Consider the following 19,890-nt stretch of genomic DNA (forward strand, 5'->3'; position numbering starts at 1 on the left):
ATACTTGATATTGCAGTATTTGCATCTTTTAATGCTTGTGCTAGCTGTTTCTTTGGAACAAGCTTCAATGCAGGCAGCATTATTCTGTTGTTTTTGTGCTGTTCTAGGTAATTGTTCTTTGTTTCAATTCTTTTATTTCTTTAGTTAGAGGGCTTTGTTCTTCCTGAGGAAGAGGTGCCTGGTTTCCAAATGAGAACAGTTGTATATTTCTGCTGGATTCCTTCACTATCATCTCCCCCTGGCTTGACTCTACATTCTGAATTACTTCTGGCAAGGATTTGATTTCTTTGCCCTGGGTAAACCTTTGCAGTTTGTCCAATTCTGTTTCTGTGAATATTTTATTTCGTATTATAAATCAACATTGATCTGCTAGTCTCTGTTCTGTTACTTCTGATTCTGGATGTTGTTCTTTCCAGAACTGGTGCATTCGTTTTAGATATCCTCTTCTTGTTGGACTTGATCTGTAATAACAGATCATTATTTCTTTGTTTTCAATCACTGTGTATTTGCGACGGGTAAACACCTTTCTTCCAGTCGTTCTGCAGCTGCTGGCCCTGGTTGCTCAGCCAACAGTCCTGAGTCCTGTAACCCATTTTTCACCAGATATCCAGGAACATCAACATCTAGCGTGGACCTTGTTAACACGAGTGACATCTGAGCCGGTATGGCATTCTGAAATTTACGTCTCGCCATATTATTTATAAAGGGACATGGTGGCTCAGTGGGTTAGGATGCTGAGCTTGTTGATCAGAAGATCGGCAGTCTGGCGGGTCAAATCCCGAGTGCTGCGTAGCAGAGTGAGCGCCTGTTACTCGTCCCAGCTTCTGCCAACCTAGCAATTCGAAAGCACGTAAAAAATGCAAGTAGAAAAATAGGGACCACTACGGTGGGAAGGTAACAGCGTTCCGTGCGCCTTTGGCATCTAGTCATGCCGGCCACATGACCACGGAGACGTCCTTGGACAAACGCTGGCTCTTCAGCTTTGAAATGGAGATGAGCACCGGCCCCTAGAGTTGGAAATGACTAGCACGCATGTGCGGGGGAACCTTTACCTTTACCTTTACCTTTACCTTATATTTTTTACGGGAGAGACACTCTTTGTCTGACTCCTTTGACGAGACCTGTCCAGTATGGTTGAACCTCTGGCATAGCTCTCATCTTCCTCAGAGTACACAAGCCCCACAACCATGTCAAGGTAGTGCCTCACTGGGGGATTATTATTATTATTTTAAGGGGCAGGGGGAAGGTGATGAACACAATTAGATTTTAAGGGAAAACAAAAAGGAGGGTGTTTGGGGGGGGGGTTGGATTAAAGCATGAAAGCCCCTTTCAGGTTTGTTTCATTGGCAGAATCACCTGCAAGAAAAACTGCCCCTGTGGAGAATAAAGTGCAAATCCCACAGTGTGGCAGATGGGGGGGATCAAGCCATTTGAGAGATTTCCCTTTCCTTTTCCTTTCCACCCCCCCCCCGCCCCCTTTCCTAGTCCTCCACCCACAACCACTTCAACCAATTCACTGAGATTGAAAATGAGAAGCCAGGAGAAGTCAATGGACAAAATGCGATTTGGAGAATTGCTTGATGTATGTTTCCAATAGGTGTGTGGGGAGATGTGAGATAAACATTGAAAGTGTGTCTTCAAACTGTCCTTTTTCTGTAGAATTTCTCTCAGGGATGTGAACTGAAATAAAAGTTTACAGATCCTGATGTGGATTTATCCTTCATTCTGTTCCCCACATCTCTCTTCCAATATCTCAGCGGTTGCCCCCAAAAGGGAGTCAAGCTACTCTCCAAAGTCCCTGAGGGCAGGACAAGAAGCAATGGATGGAAGCTAACCAAAGAGAGAAGCAGCCTAGAACTAAGGAGGAATTTCCTGACAGTTAGAAGAACAATTAATCAGTGGAACAACCTGCCTCCAGAAGTTGTGAATGCTCCAACACTGGAAGTTTTTAAGAAGAGACTGGACAGCCATTTGTCTGAAATGGTATAGGGTTTCCTGCCTGAGCAGGGGTGGTGGACTAGAAGACCTCCAAGGTCCCTTCCAGATTCTATTCTATTCTATTCTATTCTATTCTATTCTATTCTATTCTATTCTATTCTATTCTATTCTATTCTATTCTATTCTATTCTATTCTATTCTATTCTATTCTATTCTATTCTATTCTATTCTATGAAATTTATTTATCCACTCTCATTTTGTAGGACGGGGTGTCCAACTTTGCCAACTTTAAGACCTGTGGACTTTAACTCTCAGACTTCCCCAGGCAGCATGGGAATTCTAGGAATCAAAGTCCACAGGTCTTAAAGTTGCCAAGGGTGGACACTCCTGTTTTAGGAGGAGATCTGGATTACAGGTAGTCCTCAACTTACAACCATTTGTTTAGTGACTGTTGGGAGTTATAACAGCACTGAAAAAAGTGTGTTATGATTGTTTTTCACACCTAAGACCGTTGTAGCATCCCCACATGATCAAAATTTGGACGCTTGGCAACTGGCATGTATTTATGAAGGCTGCAGTGCCCCAGGGTCATGTGATCACCTTTTGCGATCTTCTGAGAGGCAAAGGCAATGGGGCACACAGATTCATTTAACAACCATGTTACGAATTTAACAACTGCAGTAATTCCTTTAAGAACTGTGGCAAGAAAGATTGTAAAATGAGGGGAAACTCACTTAAGAACTGTCTTGCTTAGCACAGAAATGTTGGGCTCAATTGTGGACGTAGGTCATGTGTGCGTGAGTGTGAGTGTGTGTGTGTGTGTGTATTTGTATATGTATATTATATATATATATATATATATATATATATATATATATATATATATATATAATCCATAGATTAAATTTCACCATGAGGAAAGCTTCAGCTTTTCTCTGTTGAATTCCTGTGCGTATGTCCTGTGCGTAAATGAACATTTAAGAAAGGGTGGACTTCCCACTGTCTGCTTGAATTGTCATAAGTTGCTTTTTTAAGTGCTGTTGTAACTTTGAATAGTCACTAAATGAATGGTTGTAAGTCGAGGACTACCTGTATATGCAAATATATATGAACACAAGGGTAGCTCCATGATAGCCAGTGAATGAAGTCAATTGATATCATTTGATTCCCAGAAAATAATTTATAAAAATGCTGGGGTGATGGTGACGGGAATAATTTTGCAGGAGATCCTCAACTTATGACCACAATTGGGAGTGGAACTTCCATCACTAAGCGAGGCAGTTGTTTAGTGAGTCATGCCCAATTTTATGACTACAGTATTTTGCTGTGGCCAATAAGTTAAGAAATGACTCACAGGGTTGATAAGTGAATCTGGATCCTTCCATTGATTTTGTTGGTTGGAAGCTGACTAGGAAACTTGCAAATACCACTCAACGTGACCCTGGGACACCACAGCCATCACAAACACAGGCCAATTGCCTGAGTTTTGATTGTGTGACTCTGGGGATGCTGCAGTGGTCATAAGGGTGAGAATCGGTTGTTAGTTGCTTTTTTTTAAACATTGTTGTAACTTTGAATGGTCACTGAAAGAATGGTTGTAAGTTGAGGACTAACTGTATTTATTCCTTGTTCACAAACAGGCCAGCAGAAGGCTGTGCCTGGTTTGTTCTCTGCCAGTAATTGGCAATTACAGGCAAAAAAGCAATCCGGTTGGGCAGATGAGACTGTTAGATGTTGATAAGCAGGGAACAAGATGTGTCTCAAAGGTGCTTTTTTCAGGAGGCGACTGTTTTCTTTGAAGAAGTTTCCCTTCTCATCCAAGAAGCTTCTTCAGCTCTGACTGGATGGTGGGGAATGGAAGGATTTAGATTCCTTGCAAACAGCTGGTCATTTGCATTCTTTTAGAGCAGGGGTGTCAAACTGCCAGCCCGCAGGCCGGCTGTCTTGTGCCGAAACCACACCCATTCCAGCTCCGGCAATGGGGAAAAAGTCACAATATGTCACGACACGTCATGTGATGTTGCAAGTTTGACACCCCTGTTTTAGAGAGTCATTGAGGCCACTTGGAGGATTGTCTGTGACCTCAGGGTCACCTGAGTGGTGCAATAGTTGTTAAGTGAATGCAGCAGTCATAGAGCGGTCATTGCAGTTGTTAAATGAACACCACAGTTTTTAAGTGAACCAATGGTTCACTATAGGTGCAGTTTTGCCAAAAACCAGACATCTCTGCAAAACTCATAAAATGCAGTCATGTGAGGGCAGGATGCTGTAAATGGTTGTAAATGAGGCCTGGTTACCAAGCACTCAAAGTTCAGTCATGTCACTGGGGGGGGAGGGAGGGGGCTGACTGTTGAAAATTTGAATTTGGGTCATAAGTAGCCCCAAGGTTGTAACTTCGAACGGTTGCTAAGTGACAGGTTGTAAGTCGAGGACTATGTGTATTCCCGAATGCACAGTAGGAAAAAAAAACACTTTAAAAAACTGAGAATTGACAGCCAAAAAAGTGACTGGGATATTAGACAGAAATATATCGGGAGCTGCTCAGAGTTTACCTTATATGAGAGATGGGAGGCATAGAAATGAATGAATGAATGAATGAATGAATGAATGAATGAATGAATGAATGAATGAATATCCAGCAGCCTTTGTTTCTCCAGCTCTCTGCTCCTATGCCACTTGCTTCTGATGAATATCCAACTGCGCTAGGAATGCTAGATGAACAAAAGCCCAAGAATTGGGCTCAATGAGGAAGCAACGGCTTTCAAATATTAGGTAAAGGTAAAGGTTCCCCCACACATGCGTGCTAGTCGTTTCCGACTCTAGGGGCTGGTGCTCATCTCCGTTTCAAAGCTGAAGAGCCAGCGCTTGTCCGAGGACGTCTCCGTGGTCATGTGGCCAGCATGACTAGACGCCAAAGGCACACGGAACGCTGTTACCTTCCCACCATAGTGGTCCCTATTTTTTCTACTTGCATTTTTACGTGCTTTCGAACTGCTAGGTTGGCAGAAGCTGGGACGAGTAACAGGCGCTCACTCTGTTACGTGGCACTTGGGATTCGACCGGCCAAACTGCCGACCATCTGATTGACAAGCTCAGCGTCCTAACCCACTGAGCCACCACGTCCCTATTACTGAACTATTATTCCCAGCATTCCTTGCTATCATGCATCATAGTTGGGACTCCTGGGAGTTGTAGTTTCAACACAATTTCTAGGGCCCTGCGGGGATTGGAAGCCATATAGACCCTGAAGGCTCCCTCATCAACTCCTTTTTTGTGGCCTCCCCTGAGATTATGCCATGGGTTTGAGGTGCTGGCAGCTCTTGACTTGCAACCGTTTCTTTAGTGACCGATGGAAGTTACAATGACACTGGAAAAAAGGGACTTATAATCAGTGGTTGGATTCAGCCGGTTTGCACCACTTCGGCAGAACCGGTAGCTAATTTTTTGTTGCCCAGGCCCAGACTTCCGGAAGCGGCATCCACACAGAGAACCGGTTGTTCCCATATTTGAATCCCACCACTGCTTATAACCATTTTCTATACTTATCGCCATTGCAGCATCCTCATGGTCATGTGATCAGAATTCAGACGCTTGGCAACTGGCATGTATTTATAACAGTTGCAATGTCCCGGGGTCAAATGATCCCCTTTTCCGACCTTTTGATAAATCGATGGGGAAGCCAGATTCACTTAACAATCGTGTTACTAATTTAGCAACTGCAGTGATTCACTTAAGAACTGTGGCAAGAAAAGTCATAAAATGGGGCAAAACTCACTTAACAAATGTCTCGCTTAGCAAGGAAATTTTGGATTGAATTTTGGTCGTAAGTTGAGGACTAACTGTAGTCCGCACAAAAAGTAGAAACTGTGAGTACGAACACTATCTTTATTTGTAAGGTTATAGTAGCAGAATCTTGCAAGCCTGAAAGCACCTCTGCCCTACTTCACTTTTGCTTTCCAGAAAATAAGGAGGTCCCTTCTGAGCTGCTTCCCACGCCCCTTTTCCTTCTGTGGGCTGAGACATCTTTTGCACAGTGACTGTCTAGCCCAGGGGTAGGCAGGCAACTTTGGCTCTTTTATGACTTGTGAACTTCAATTCCCAGAATTCCTCTAGCCCCTTGGTGGCGAATGTATGGCACACGTGCCACAGGTGGCACGCAGAGCCCTCTCTGTGGCCACGCACGCCATCATCCCAGTCTTAGGCCTTCAAGCTGAGTTTTATAAAACTCCGCTGCCATGTGCAAAAAAAATAAAAGGTTCAATCAATCAATCAATTTCAACTTCTTGCAGGGAAAAAAAAAGATCTTGCAAAGTTGGAATTGATTGATTGAACTTTTTAGTCCCATCTAGTCTGGTGTTATCACTGCAGCCACGCCCACCAATGGGCCACAGCCATGAAATTGGCCACACCCATGCAATGGGCCACGCCCACCCGACACCCAATGATACATAAGTGGGTTTTGGGTTGCAGTTTGGGCACTCGGACTCTAAAAGGTTCGCCATCACTGGTCTAACCTGTAGCTCTTCTTCCTGAATCCCAAGTCCATTCCCACATATCATCAAAATAGGTCAGTAATGTCTAAAGAATATATTATGTAAGGGGAGGCAAACGCATCAGATACTTTTGATATACCGTATTTGTCAGCATTCACCCAGTGGACTTTTTATATTTCATGTCGGTGTGAATGATATATTTGCTATTTGTTACCCTTTTTTTGTACATATGGCTTTTTATCTTTATTATTAGTGTCTCATGGTTATTATAGGTAGTCCTCAACATACGACAATTCAGCCCAAAATTTATGTTGCTAACTGACACATTGGTTAAGTGATTTTTGCCCCATTTTACGACTTTTCTGGCCATAGTTGTTAAGTGAACAACTGCAGTTGTTAAGTTAGTAACATGGCTGTTAAGGGAATCTGGCTTCCCCATTAATTTTGCTTGTCAGAAAGTCAAAAAAGGTGATCACATGACCCTGGGACTCTGCAACTGCCGTAAATGTGAGTCAGTTGCCAATCATCCAAATTTTGATCACATGACCCTGGGGATATTGCAACAGTTGTAAGTGTGAAAAACGGGCATAAGTCACTTTTTTCAGTGCCACTGAAACTTTGAATGGTCTCTAAACAAACTGTTGTAAGTTGAGGACTACCTGTGGTTTGTTTTTTCTTCTTTTCTTTATTTTGTATTTTAACTTTAGGGGAAAAAATAAAGCAATAATAAAAAAGTAATATCTAAGGAATGACAAGTTCATCATCATAGGTTATTATGGATAGTACATGGAGATTTTTTGTGGCAATCCTTAAGTATTTTAAGATTTAAGATTACTTTAAGATTTAAAGTAATTTAAATCTTATTTTAAGAGTTTTTTCCAACTTTCAAGTAGCCTTTGGATTTCCTGGTGGTATCCTATCCCAGAACTAACCAGACTGGTACTAATCAAGTAGTAAGCAGCCTTTTCAAGTTCAGTCAAGGACAAATAGAGTCAGTTTTGCAGGTTGGAGTTAAATTTGAAAATTCCCAAGGATGTCTTGCTTAAAGTGAACTCTTCGTCAAGTCAAACTCACCTTCTCATGCCTGTTTCTTGCTTAGCTTTAAGAGGAGAGAAATTCCCAGAAAATAAATTGTGGCTAAGGTGAAGAAAATGATTGAAGTATACAGCAGATGAGAAGGAATACAGTGTTGTGAGATTTTTCAGATGACAAACGCATATAAAGCCATGCTCTGTTCAGAAAATGCTCAGAAAAAGGCCCTCTGTCACTCTCCATCTGAAATTGTTAGAATTTTGAATCTTTCTTTGAACTTAAAATGATGGAGAAAGGAAAGACTTATTTGCATAAAGCAGAATGAAAGGGTAGATGTTTTGCTATCAGATGCGGTTGTGATTATTGATTTAGAATTTTAGATGGCTTTTAAAGAGATTAGCCAAACTGATGGAGGATCAAACTCTCAATAGCTCTGAGTCTCAATAGATAGATGCATAGATCTGGATAACTAGTTTATTGAGTGATTAGTCTTATAAACGTATAAAAAAATAACATAAAGTTAAAATACAAGGTCTATTTCAGGGATAAAATAGGTAAAAGAAAATACAATAATAAAATAAAAAGGTAAAGGTAAAGGTTCCCCCGCACATGTGTGCTAGTCGTTTCCGACTCTAGGGGCCGGTGCTCATCTCCGTTTCATAGCCGAAGAGCCAGCGCTTGTCCGAGGACATCTCCGTGGTCATGTGGCCGGCATGACTAGACGCCAAAGGCGCACGGAACGCTGTTACCTTCCCACCGTAGTGGTCCCTATTTTTCTACTTGCATTTTTACGTGCTTTCGAACTGCTAGGTGGGCAGAAGCTGGGACGAGTAACAGGCGCTCACTCTGCTACGCGGCACTCGGGATTCGACCCGCCAAACTGCCGACCTTCCGATCGACAAGCTCAGCGTCCTAACCCACTGAGCCACCGCGTCCCTTTAATAATAAAATACATATGCGCTAAACACAAAGAATAAATATTCAGATAAATACATTGCCTTTAAATGATCATCTAATCTGTTCAGTATAACAGATGCTTAGCTGAATGTACAGAATACCGAAGGGTCATTGGAGGTCTTCTAGTCCAACCCTCTGCTCAACCAGGAAACCTTGTTTAGGTAGTCCTTGTTTAGTGACTACTTCATTTAGAGACCATTCACAATGATAACAGTGATGAAAAAGTAATTTTGCTCCCACTCTACATTTATGACCTTTGTAAGTCTATAAAACCAAGGAAAACTGAAAAAGTGAGATCATAAGCACAGCTGCGGTTTCACTTAGCAACCACTTCACTTAATGACCAAGCTGTCTGTCCCAATTGTGAATGCTAAACAAGGACTCCTTGTATATATGTACTCCTTGACTTACAACCACGATTGACCCAATGTTTCTGTTGCTAAATAAGACAGTTGTTCAGTGAATGTTGCCCCATTTTATGACCTTTCTTGTTATAGTTGTTAAGTGAATCACTACAGTTGTTCATTTAGTAACACAGTTGCTAAGTGAATCTGGCTTCCCCATAGACTTGTCTTGTCTGAAGTTTGCAAAAGGTGGTCGCATGACCCCAGGAAACTGCAACCTTCATAAATATGAGTCACTTGCCAAGCATCTGAATTTTGATGCTTGTGACTCTGGGGTTGCTGTAACGTTCGTAAGTATGAAAAACGGTCACAAATCACTTTTTTTCATTGCCGCTATAATGTTGAATGGTCACTAAATGAACTGTTGTAAGTCGAGGATTACCTGTACGATAGAGCCCAAGAGCAAACAGGACAACATAGGACAATAAAAACAAGGGTTTTTATTTCAAGTAGGGATTTTAAATACAGCTGACAATCAAATAAAACATGAATCTTAATGAACGTTGGCTACTGTTGGGGTAGTTGCTGAAAGGAACAAAGCAAAGGTAAACATTCTCCATCCTGTTCGCTTCTCAAAAACCCTTGGCTTGAGTCCCTTGGAATCTTTATATAATAGGGAACTCCCTAGCTTAGGGGCAGTCTACCATGGAATACTTGCAGCTAAAGAATAGCCCAACCTAACCCATGAGGTGACTTGGGAATTTCCGAAGATTAATAACAGATCTCTCTGAACTCTTTTGCTGCCATAACTTCCTGGGTTTATGTTTTTTTAAAAAAGAGGATTGTATCATGGCAGGGACAATTGTGTATGTTTTTTTCAAGCCTGGTCTCTGTTAGTTGGGCATATGAAGAACGGCTGCAGAGTTGATACAATAGCAGTATTCCAGCACTTGAGGGGCTGCCACAGAGAAGAGGGGATCAACCTATTTTCCAAAGCACCAGAAGGGCAAGACAAGAAACTATGGATGGAAACTAATCAAGGAGAGAAGCAACCTAGAACTAAGGAGAAACTTCCTAACAGAACAATTAACCGGTGGAGCAGCTTGCCTTCAGAAGTTCTAATGGACAATCACTTCAATATGAGCCAGCAGTGTGCTGCAGCTGCCAAAAAAGCCAATGTAGTGCTAGGCTGCATTAACAAAGGGATAGAATCAAGATCACTTGAAGTATTAATACCACTTTACAAGGCCTTGGTAAGGCCACACTTGGTCGACAGGATGTTAAAAAGATGTTGAGACTCTAGAAAGAGTGCAGAGAAGAGCAACAAAGATGATTAGGGGAGTGGAGGCTAAAACATATAAGGAACGGTTGCTGGAATTGGGTGGGTCTAGTTTAATGAAGAGAAAGATGAGGGGGGACATGATAGCAATGTTCCAATATCTCAGGGGCTGCCACAAAGAGGGAGCCAAGCTATTCTCCAAAACCCCTGAAGGCAGGACAAGAAGCAACGAATAGAAACTAATCAAGGAGAGAAGCAACCTAGAACTAAGGAGAAAATTCCCGACAGTTAGAACAATTAACCAGTGGAACAACTTGCCTCCAGAAGCTGTGAATGCTCCAACACTGGAAGTTTTTAAGAAGAGACTGGACAAGCATTTGTCTGAAATGGTATAGGGTTTCCTGCCTGAGCAGGGGGTTGGACTAGATGACCTCCAAGGTCCCTTCCAACTTTATTATTATTGTTGTTAAACTGTGGGTGCTTCATCACCAGAGGCTTTTAAGAAGAGATTGGACAGCCACTTGTCTGAAATGGTATAGGGCAGTAATGGCGAACCTTTTAGAGACCGAGTGCCCAAACTGCAACCCGAAACCCACTTATGTATTGTCAGATTGGTTGAATCTTTTTTTTTGCACACGGCAGAGGCCTAAAGTGAAAAGGTTTTATAAAACCCAGCTGAAGACCTAGGACTGGGGTGATGGTGCACGTGAGAAGGCTCTGGGTGGCACCTGTGGCATGCGTGCCATAGGTTCGCCACCACGGGTATAGGGTCTCCAGCTTGAGCAAGGGACTGGACTAGAAGACCTCCAAGGTCCCTTCCAGCTCTAGTCTGAATTGAATTGAATTGAATTAAGGCTGTAAGAAGGAGCCCTTTTTAGTCTCTCTCTCTCTCTTCCCTAGTTGGTTTTTTTAAAAAAATGGTTTTCGTAGACCTTATGACTTGTGGACTTCAACTCCCAGAATTCTTCAGCCCGTGTGCCTGGCTAAGGAATTCTGGGAATTGAAGTCCACAAGTCATAAAAGGGCCAAGTTTGAAGACCTCTTGAAACAGACGCGTCTGAGAAAAAAAAACACGCCGGCGTTTGACTTTTCAAAAACTCTCCATCAAGCAAGAGAGCAGAAAATCCCCTCGGTTGACAGACCCGGTTTGAGAAACTCAGAAACCTCGAAGCGCTATCCAATAAGCTTTCTGTTGGCCTCATCAAGGCATCGCCACAGCTTTAATAGGGATTTTGGAAATTAAGTCTTGCCAACCTGTTTCCATGGAGGAATGGGGTCAGTGGTGGTGGTGGGGGGAAAGAAAGACGGACTGGCACTGCCCAACCCTTCGCTTTCTTTCTGCGCACAACCCGGCTTCGCAGCCCGGCAGCGCATGGCTAGAGATCAGCCGAAGCATCCAGGTCACGATTAAATGGGGTGTGTGTGAAATGAAATATATATATACATATATATATGTATACACACACATACACAAAAACCACACACACACACACAAACCACACACACACACAAAGAAGAGCGGTTTTATATATATATATATATATATAAATTTTAAATATATATATATAAATTTTAAATATATATATATATTATATATATATATACATATATAATATTAAATATTATATATATTTATATATATATATATAAAACGGTTCGCGCGTGTGTGTGTGTGTGTGTGTGTGTGTGCGCGCGTATACGCGCGCGCGCGCGCAAAGAAAGACGAGGTGGAGAATTTTTTTCTCTCTCTTTCAATCTCTTTGCCCGTCTTCCCGCGGGGGGGGGCGGAGGCAATCGGGAGTAAAGGAGGCGAAGGGGGCGGGGCCTCGGCGGCTTGTGACGTCCCCCGAATGGGTTACTCTACGTTCTAGAACTCCGCCCCACGTGCGTTCTGGCGGCGGCGGCGGGGGGGGCTAGGAGGAGGAGGAGGAGGAAGAAGGGAGGGAGGGAGGGAGGGAGCGAGGCTGGCTGCGCGGAGCGACGATGGCTGGGAGCGAAAGGGAGCGAGGGGGGAGGGAGAGAAGGAAGGCGCTCGAGCTGAGCTAAGCTAAGCTGATCCCACGTGTGAAAGGATCTGGCTGGTTCGCCGGCTTCTCTCTCTCTCTCCCTCTCTCTCCCCCCCACCAGCCAGTAATATTCACCGGTAGCAGACAAAAAAGAGAGAGAGAGAGAGAGAGAGAGAGAGAGGGAGGGAGAGAGAGAGAGAAAGAAAGAAAGAAAGAAGGAAAGAGAAGAAAGCGGCGCGATCGGAGGGAAGGGGGCCAAAAGAAGGGGAGAAACGAAACCGGGGGGAGGGTGGGGGGGTCCTACCAAGGGGGGGTGTCTCTTGTTTCTCTCTCTTTCTCCCTCCCTCCTTCTCTCTCTCTCTCTCTCTCTCTCTCCGCGGGCTCGAGTCGTCCTTCGTGGCCGCAGTCATGGAGGCAGATGGGAGTCAAGCCATCTCGGGCAGCCCCAGCGACTCTCAGCACGACCCCGGGTAAGTTGGCTCCTCCGGCCTTGCCACTTTGGCGGGCGCGCGGGGGACCCCTGCCCGCTTGGGCAAAACTGGTGGGAGAAGCGCGGAGGGGAGGGAGGGAGAGAGGGAGGGAGGAGGCGGCGCGGCGCCGGCGAAAGGGAGAACCGAGCAGCGGCTCTTTCTTTCTTTCTTTCTTCTTCTTTTTCTTTCTTTCTTTCTTTCTCTTTCTTTCTTTTTCTTTTTGCCGGCTCTTTTTCCTTCTTCTCCTCTCTCCGTCGCTCGTTCGCTCCCTCGCTCTTTCGGAGTTCACTCACCTTGGGTCCGTTTGCCTGGGTCTGCCCGCTCCCCCCTCCCTCCCTCCCTCCCGACCTCTCTCCATCTCCCCCTTCTCCCCCCCTCCTCCTCTTTCTCTTCTTCTTCTCCCACCCTCCCAAACCAGGCTCCCTCGCCCCCCCCCCCAGGCCGCCCCCCCTTCCACCTCTCCCTTCCTTTTAGCTTTTGTAAGTTACACGTCAAAATGGCCGATCTGACATCTCTGCTTAACTCTGTTCTGTTTTCTTCTTCCAGTAAAATGTTTATTGGCGGCCTGAGTTGGCAAACCTCCCCAGGTAAGCGGGGTGGGGGGGGTGGGGGACCCGGTGTGTGTGTTGTGTGTGTGTGTGTGCGTGCGCGCTGGATGGGGGGCAGCCCCATCTCCCACTCCCTCTAGATCCTGTCTAGCCCAGCCTCCTTTGATAGAGCCTTTGTTGTTATCCCAGGTCAGTTTCATTGGGTGTCTTCCTCCCCCCCCCTCCTTACCTCCCCCCCCCAGCACTCTTTCCCACAAGTAAAGAAACCGTATTTCATCCTGCACCAGAGTAAGCTGGTGAGATCCTTTACGTGCTCCAAATAACACTTCTCTTTCCAAGTCCTCTATTCGACCTTAAATTTGTGTGCGCGCACTTTTGAGGGGTGGTAGGCTCAAGGGATGGGGGGGGGGGGGAGGGAAAAAGTTGTTTTATTTAAAAAAAAAATTCAGGTCATCCATTTGTCCCCCTTTCTACTCTGAAAATGTAGCTCCCTTTCTTAGTGGTTGATTTTTTTTTAATGCAGATACGTTTTTTAAACACTTGCTTCTGTTTTCTTCTCTTTCTTTCCCATCCTCATTTTTTTTCTTTCTTTCTTTCTGCGCTCTCTTTTTCTGCTCCGCAGATAATCTTAGAGATTATTTTAGCAAATTTGGAGACATTAGAGAATGTATGGTCATGCGGGACCCAACTACAAAACGCTCCAGGTAAACCGTTTGTCCTCTTTTTTAAAAAAAAAATATCAAAGTTTTCTCCCTTTCCTGTGATTTTTATGGAAGGCTGCACAGTCTGTGTGCTTAGAATAAGTGTTAGCAGTTCTTTAAGGCACGTTAGGCAGTTAAAAAAACCTTTGGCTTTTCTTCCCAAAAAACTTTGAAACTAGGAGTTTGAAAGACAGACTTTCTGTCTTTGAAACTCTTGTCTCTTAAAGATAGGGGTTGAAATGAGGAGGAAAATTTATGTTTTCTGCTAGTGGAAACCTGTTAAATTAAATAGGGTTGGTTCTGCAGAGTCTCATTTTGAGAAACTTGCTTCTAACTGTTTGTTTGGCTAACCAAAGTACATAATTTTTTTTTTTAGTAAAAAGAGCCAATCCTACAGCTTTCTACTTCTGGGTTAAACAAAGCATGAACTGAAGATGGGAAGATTTTGTATGGGTGCATTGAGAGGTGGAAAAGCGAGTTAGATTTTGAAGCACGCATAAGTTTTTTTTTATAATCCCCCTCAACCCTAATCTATTTCCTGACAAGGGCTGATGGTTTGATTCAGAGCAATATGAGAATCTGGGTTGTGTCTTATTGGGCATCTTAAATATATTTATTGTCTTTTCTTAGTATTTCCTGTGCCCTTTCCCCATCAGCTCTCCTTTGTCTTATTTCAGGGGGTTTGGCTTCGTTACATTTGCTGATCCGGCAAGTGTTGATAAAGTATTAGCTCAAGCTCATCATGAATTAGATTCCAAGACGGTACGTTACACAATGTGATATTGGTGTGTGTGTGTGTGTGTGTGTGTGTTTAATGTCTCCATTATTTCCTGCAATATTATGACTGTGACAGGCTCATTTAAAGAGACAGTGTCCTTTTGGCTGGGTCTGTTCGAAGGGGTATTGTGGTAGGTTATTAATACTGCAATAATTGTGCAAAGAAATGCTACGCTACCTTGGAGGATATGGAAGCTCATGTTCCCATTGTATATTGTAAAGAAAAGAAATCATCCTTGCTCAAATATTAACTAGTTGGCCAAGACAATTCAGTTTGATTGTATTTATTTATTTTTCCTTCTGCTAACTGATGCTTAAAACTATTTAGTTTGCAAAAACATACACTCTATCCAAGTTGTGTGAGTGGAAGGGAATAACTAGAGAAGCTTCTTGAGAGATTAGAAAGATGCTTCTTTATTTTTTTGAAAGAAGACTTCAGGGCAATTTTAGATTGTCAGAGTATTATTTTCCTTAGCCTTCCTTTCTAGAATACTGAGGAAGTTATTTTTTTCCCCCTAGCCTAACAGAAAAGGGCATTTTGAGACATTGCAACAAGTGAAAAGAGCTATCTTTCAAAGGAAAATTGCAACGCGTTTCTATTCCTTTCGAATCATATCCCAAGTTTTTCTATTGCAAAAATACTTTTTTGGTTTAAGAGGGGATTAATCGTCTGATACTCCCATCTTCCTGCCACTATATTTCGATTTCTGCATGATATCCTAACTCTTCTGTAGCATCAGAAAGGAAGTTTGTATTTGGCCATTTTAATTAGTTGCAACTTTAATTCCGTAGCTTAAAGAGACACCAATAAAAAGTAATTTGTCTCTTAAACTGTGAGCAGAAGCTTGTTTTTATTTACCGTAGTTTCAGGATGGTTATTGTTTCATCATTACAACATTGACTTGCAGGGAAGTGTGTAAAATTATCCTTTAAACCAAGAAATTATGGAGAAATTATGGTCTTAAGGTTACCAAGCCTTGCTTTATATGAATCTCTTTTTAAAATAAATGAGATTATTATTTTCTAAAAGTGTCCTTAAGTGAAGCTTTGCTTAATTGTCCTCCGTCCAAATTCTAATAACTTTGGGTATGTGTCCTGTTGGGCTTGTCTGAACATGTGACTCATGTTTAAACATTCCCCAATTATTTCAGGGTGGGGGGAGAGAAAGCTTCCAAAGCCTCAGGAGCGATCCTGAGAAATCAATTCTAAAATAGTTTTAGTAAAAATTCAGGCAGGTAACTTCTTGTTCCAAGAAGATACAATTGTTGGAAGATAATTTATGGCTGTTTGTTTTTGTGCACTAGTGTGTGTGTGTGGGGAACTTAGAGATCAAACTAAAGGATGAAACTTCTTTATACTGTCCTATAAAATGGACAACAGAGAAGAAGGGGGCCCAGGAGAGGTTAGCAGGCTATGTGAACAAACCCTGGTTTGTGCATCTGAAGTTAGTTACCCTGGTCACTTTTGAGAGTCGAAAGTGGGAAGCTTGGAAATACTTATAGGAAACTTCCTATCATACCGTGATGCCTGCTAGATGAAATGGCATTGCTTTGATTTTGGATGTGGGAGCGAATGCTTCTGAGTGGTTTGTTCAGAAATGGATCTCTCATCACTGTTTAAAAACAACAGCCACAACGTAAAGATACTTTTTTTTGCCTTGTTAGAGCTCTGATAGTTTCTTGTCTTTTAGTATTGCTAGCTTTTGACCCTGTTTCAACGCTGAGCACAGGAAACGGCTTGGTTTGCTCTTGACACGGAAGTTGCCTGCTCTTGTTTACGGTTACATTAGAGACTTGGTTTAGGTAATGGCCATTGGTATCAGAAATAGTGTTATTATTAGTCATTTCCTAGAGGACTTGCAGATACAGTAAGTAGCATTGTACCGAACTAATTTTATTTTTAGTAGCCTCTTTTTTTTTCTGTCGTCTCTAAATAGTTTACAGAGATGCACAACAGGCATAGAGCTGCTGAATGGGGTCGCATCAGGCTGGCAAGGTGGGGATCGCCTTCCAATTTTGAAAAGGTGCCCATCTGTTAGATAATACCCATTCTTCCTTGGGTAAATTTCTGGAAAATGGCTGCGTTCATCTTACCCCTCTTTTCTTTTTAAAGTAACAGCTAAAACTTTAAGGGGAGTTAATATGACAGCTGTATGATGTTTATTTGCCACCCCTTGGGCACATTTTTAATGTTTTGGACAGTGGGAAATCTACACCTGTTATGCTTTCTCTGGTAGCCAAATATTCTAGCTGGTGCTGAGTATATATGTAGATGGATGTTACCAGTGGTAGGATTCAAATATGTGAACAACCGGTTCTCCGCTTCAGGAAGTCCATTCTGGGCCTGGGCAACAAAAAAATACCTACCGGTTCTGCCGAAGTGGTGTGAACCAGCTGAATCCCACCACTGGATGTTACTCCCTAGAAAAAGGGTAGCTTTCTAGATGAAAGTTTTGTGAGTTTTCTGTGTATGCTTGATGAACTGTTACGATGATATATAATCAATCACTTCTCAGGTACGTAGTTTTTCTTTCTAAAACTTATATTACAAGCAAAATTGCCTTCCTAATGGGCAGGCTAAGATTTCTGAGTGAAATGATAGCTGTTGGAATATATCATCGATGCAAGTAACAAAAGTTTTCTTCTACCTGCCAAAGACACTTTGACAAAAAACACAAAACCCTCTTTATAGCAAAAGTTTGGTTAAGACTCTTTTCCAGATGAAAACAAAAGTTTAGAAGTTGGCAGTTAACAGTTGGCAGAAGGGTTGTTAAGTTTATTTTTTTTAGTTTTTTTGAAACTACAAAATTATTATGAACTTGCTCAATTACTAGGGATATATATATATAGGATTGTGCTCGGAAAGAACTTTTAACATTCCCCTTTAGTTCAGTTAGAACAGCACTTCCTTTTTCATTGATGAAGAGGCTGAAACCATTAAAAATAAAATTCGGCTCTAAAATATTAACATGTAAAGTTAATTCTAAAGAATTTATGGAGGGCTGAGAGAATTCCTATTTCTGCTCAACCTAATTTTTACTCCCTTTCTCCAAATTGCTACTCAAGAGAGTCTAATAAAATTATTTGTACTTTTCATTTCAAAATACTTTAGCCAGCATTTGGAGCCAAATAGCATTATGATTGAGAACTTGAGTGAAACAAATTTATAATTCACAGTACAGCTTACACTTCGATAAGGAGTATTTTGATTGTAGCTTTGAAATTTTATTAAACTTTTTTCAACATATTATTGGCAAGTCATTTTTTTTGTAATGTGGCAGCTATAAATTTGTGGCTTTGCTTAAGTTTCTTTGAATTGGACTTTAGAAAAATTTCTCTCTTCTTAAGTTTCCTCAGTCTATTATTTTAAAAAAATAACAAAAAAAATCAATATACCCTCAGGTGATTTTTTTTTTAAAAAAAGGAAATAAATCTATTTACATCTGGTAAAAATCTAAACATGCAAACTTTGTATTAGGTTCTTGAAATCATGTATCCATTGTATCTTAATTATGAAATACAAAATCAGATCCAATCATTCAACTTTTTTTTGCAGCCATAAAAAACTTCCCTAAAAGAGGCAGTTGCTATTTATATATGTGTCTCTTAAACTGTGGCCTTAACAGTAGATAAGAAAATAAACACAAATGGACTGAATAATCCTCTCCCCAAAATGTCATATTCATATTTTTAAATACGTATAATAAGGCAGATTGTGTCCGACATTCAGGATTCGACGATCTAATTAGCACTAGTTTGAAGAAGGAAAGAGGAAGGAGACTTTTTACAAATTTCCAACAGTTAAGTCACTGAACATACTGTTTTCCTTCCTGTTCTGTGTGTTACTAGTGACTTTTCCCGCTAGTTACTCTGCAAGAAATCTTATACCTGAGAAATGAAGGATTAATGATTCAGTGCAATCTTTCAGTTGTACGTTTTTTTTGCCTTTCTACAGAAAATATATGCAAATGATCTTGCTTTTCATTTCTCCCCCCCACCCCACAGATTGACCCCAAAGTTGCATTTCCCCGAAGAGCTCAACCTAAGGTAAGAAAGAATAATCAATAATGAATTCTAAGTCATGCTGTGAGTTGCATTAGTTGCTGGTTAGAGCAGAATGGGGGAAGCAAGGTGAAAGTGGGGTGGGGGGGAATGGAACAGAAGGGTGTTTCTCCCCCCCCCCTTCCTTAAAGGTTGACATGACATGCCTTGTGTATCTTAAGGTTGGTGAGAAACGCCAGAGAGTTGTGAACAAAGTATTTACTCCAGGGTTAATCAACTCCTTATGCGTCCTGTGTCATTTGGCATTGGCTGGTTAAAAAACAACAAGTCTTTCGGAGTGGTGGTGGGTGTTTTCTCCTCCAAGTGTAGTAACAGAATATTGCTACGCTGAGCAGCTGCGGTGTATTGACAAAGCTAGAAGGGTTTGAAGTTGAGTGTGTGCTTTTCTTTCTTGTCTTTTTGGGGGAGTGATGAATGTAAGAACCGTGTTTGTTTTTCTTGGTGCAAAAGAGAAATGGCTGCTCATCCCTTCTCCTGTTTTTTTTCTCCTCCCCCCCCTTTGGGCATAACTTGTGAATAGGGCTAGTTCATTAATTCACTGGGTTTTTTGGTTGGGGAGAGGAGGGTCCGAAGCTTTTGAGAGAAAAAAAAAAACAAGCCGGGGAAGAAAGAGGCTTTGAAAACAAAAGGTCTTAAATTTGATTGGATGAGTGACCTATTTTCTCCTCCCCACCCACCCCAAACTCTTAGAGCTGCCTTGTATTATGTCGTGGGTTGCTTGCAAGGACATCTCGGTCATATTCAAAACAGCTTTTGTCCAACGGCTACCTCCGGATTTGGGGGTGGCGGTGGGGGTGGCGGCTGCAAAGCCAAATTTCAGAGTTGGCTATCTGTCTGGGTTAGGTAGTTGCTAGGTTCCCCCTCTTTCCCCCCTCCCTTAAATCATAATGTTATTTTAACATGGAGCAACTGTTTTCAGTCCGTGGGATGAGTTTCTTTTTAAAATACAAACGGACATTCTGGAACTACAAATGTTAACCATGCATCTCCCCCAAGTTTGGAGACTTCTCGCAGTTGGGACTGATTAGCTGTGTTCGCTTGGGCCAAAACTACCCATTTAGTTGATCTCTCTCTCTCTCTCTCTCTCTCTCTCTCTCTCTCTCTCTCTCTCTCTCTCTCTCTCTCTTCTTGTTTTCCTGGAGGAAGCAATCATCAGAGACTAACTGATCCGTAGAAGTGGGCATGGGGTAGTTTTCCAGTGTCCTGTTGGGTTAGGAAGAAGAGCAGAAGGAAGGTGGGAATAATGAAGGAGGGAGGGAGGGAGGGAATGCAACTGGCAGATAT

At 42.2% G+C, this 19,890-nt stretch overlaps 1 protein-coding gene across 7 annotated transcripts in view; it reads left to right on the forward strand.

Annotated features, from left to right (window-relative positions):
- The first annotated feature begins 12,028 nt into the window (after positions 1-12,028).
- The window catches only part of MSI2 (musashi RNA binding protein 2), a 586,946-nt gene continuing 579,084 nt past the window's right edge, over positions 12,029-19,890 (forward strand). For all 7 annotated transcript variants that reach the window (XM_081346592.1, XM_081346594.1, XM_081346595.1 and 4 more), the window contains exons 1-5: positions 12,029-12,519; positions 13,066-13,106; positions 13,690-13,771; positions 14,446-14,530; positions 18,550-18,591. In XM_081346592.1, coding sequence (XP_081202718.1) covers positions 12,458-12,519; positions 13,066-13,106; positions 13,690-13,771; positions 14,446-14,530; positions 18,550-18,591 — 312 coding nt within the window. In that variant the 5' untranslated portion in view covers positions 12,029-12,457. The remainder of the gene's footprint in view (positions 12,520-13,065; positions 13,107-13,689; positions 13,772-14,445; positions 14,531-18,549; positions 18,592-19,890) is intronic.

This window comes from Vipera berus (genome assembly GCF_964194415.1).
Source record: "Vipera berus genome assembly, chromosome: 1".
Lineage (NCBI taxonomy): Eukaryota > Metazoa > Chordata > Lepidosauria > Squamata > Viperidae > Vipera > Vipera berus.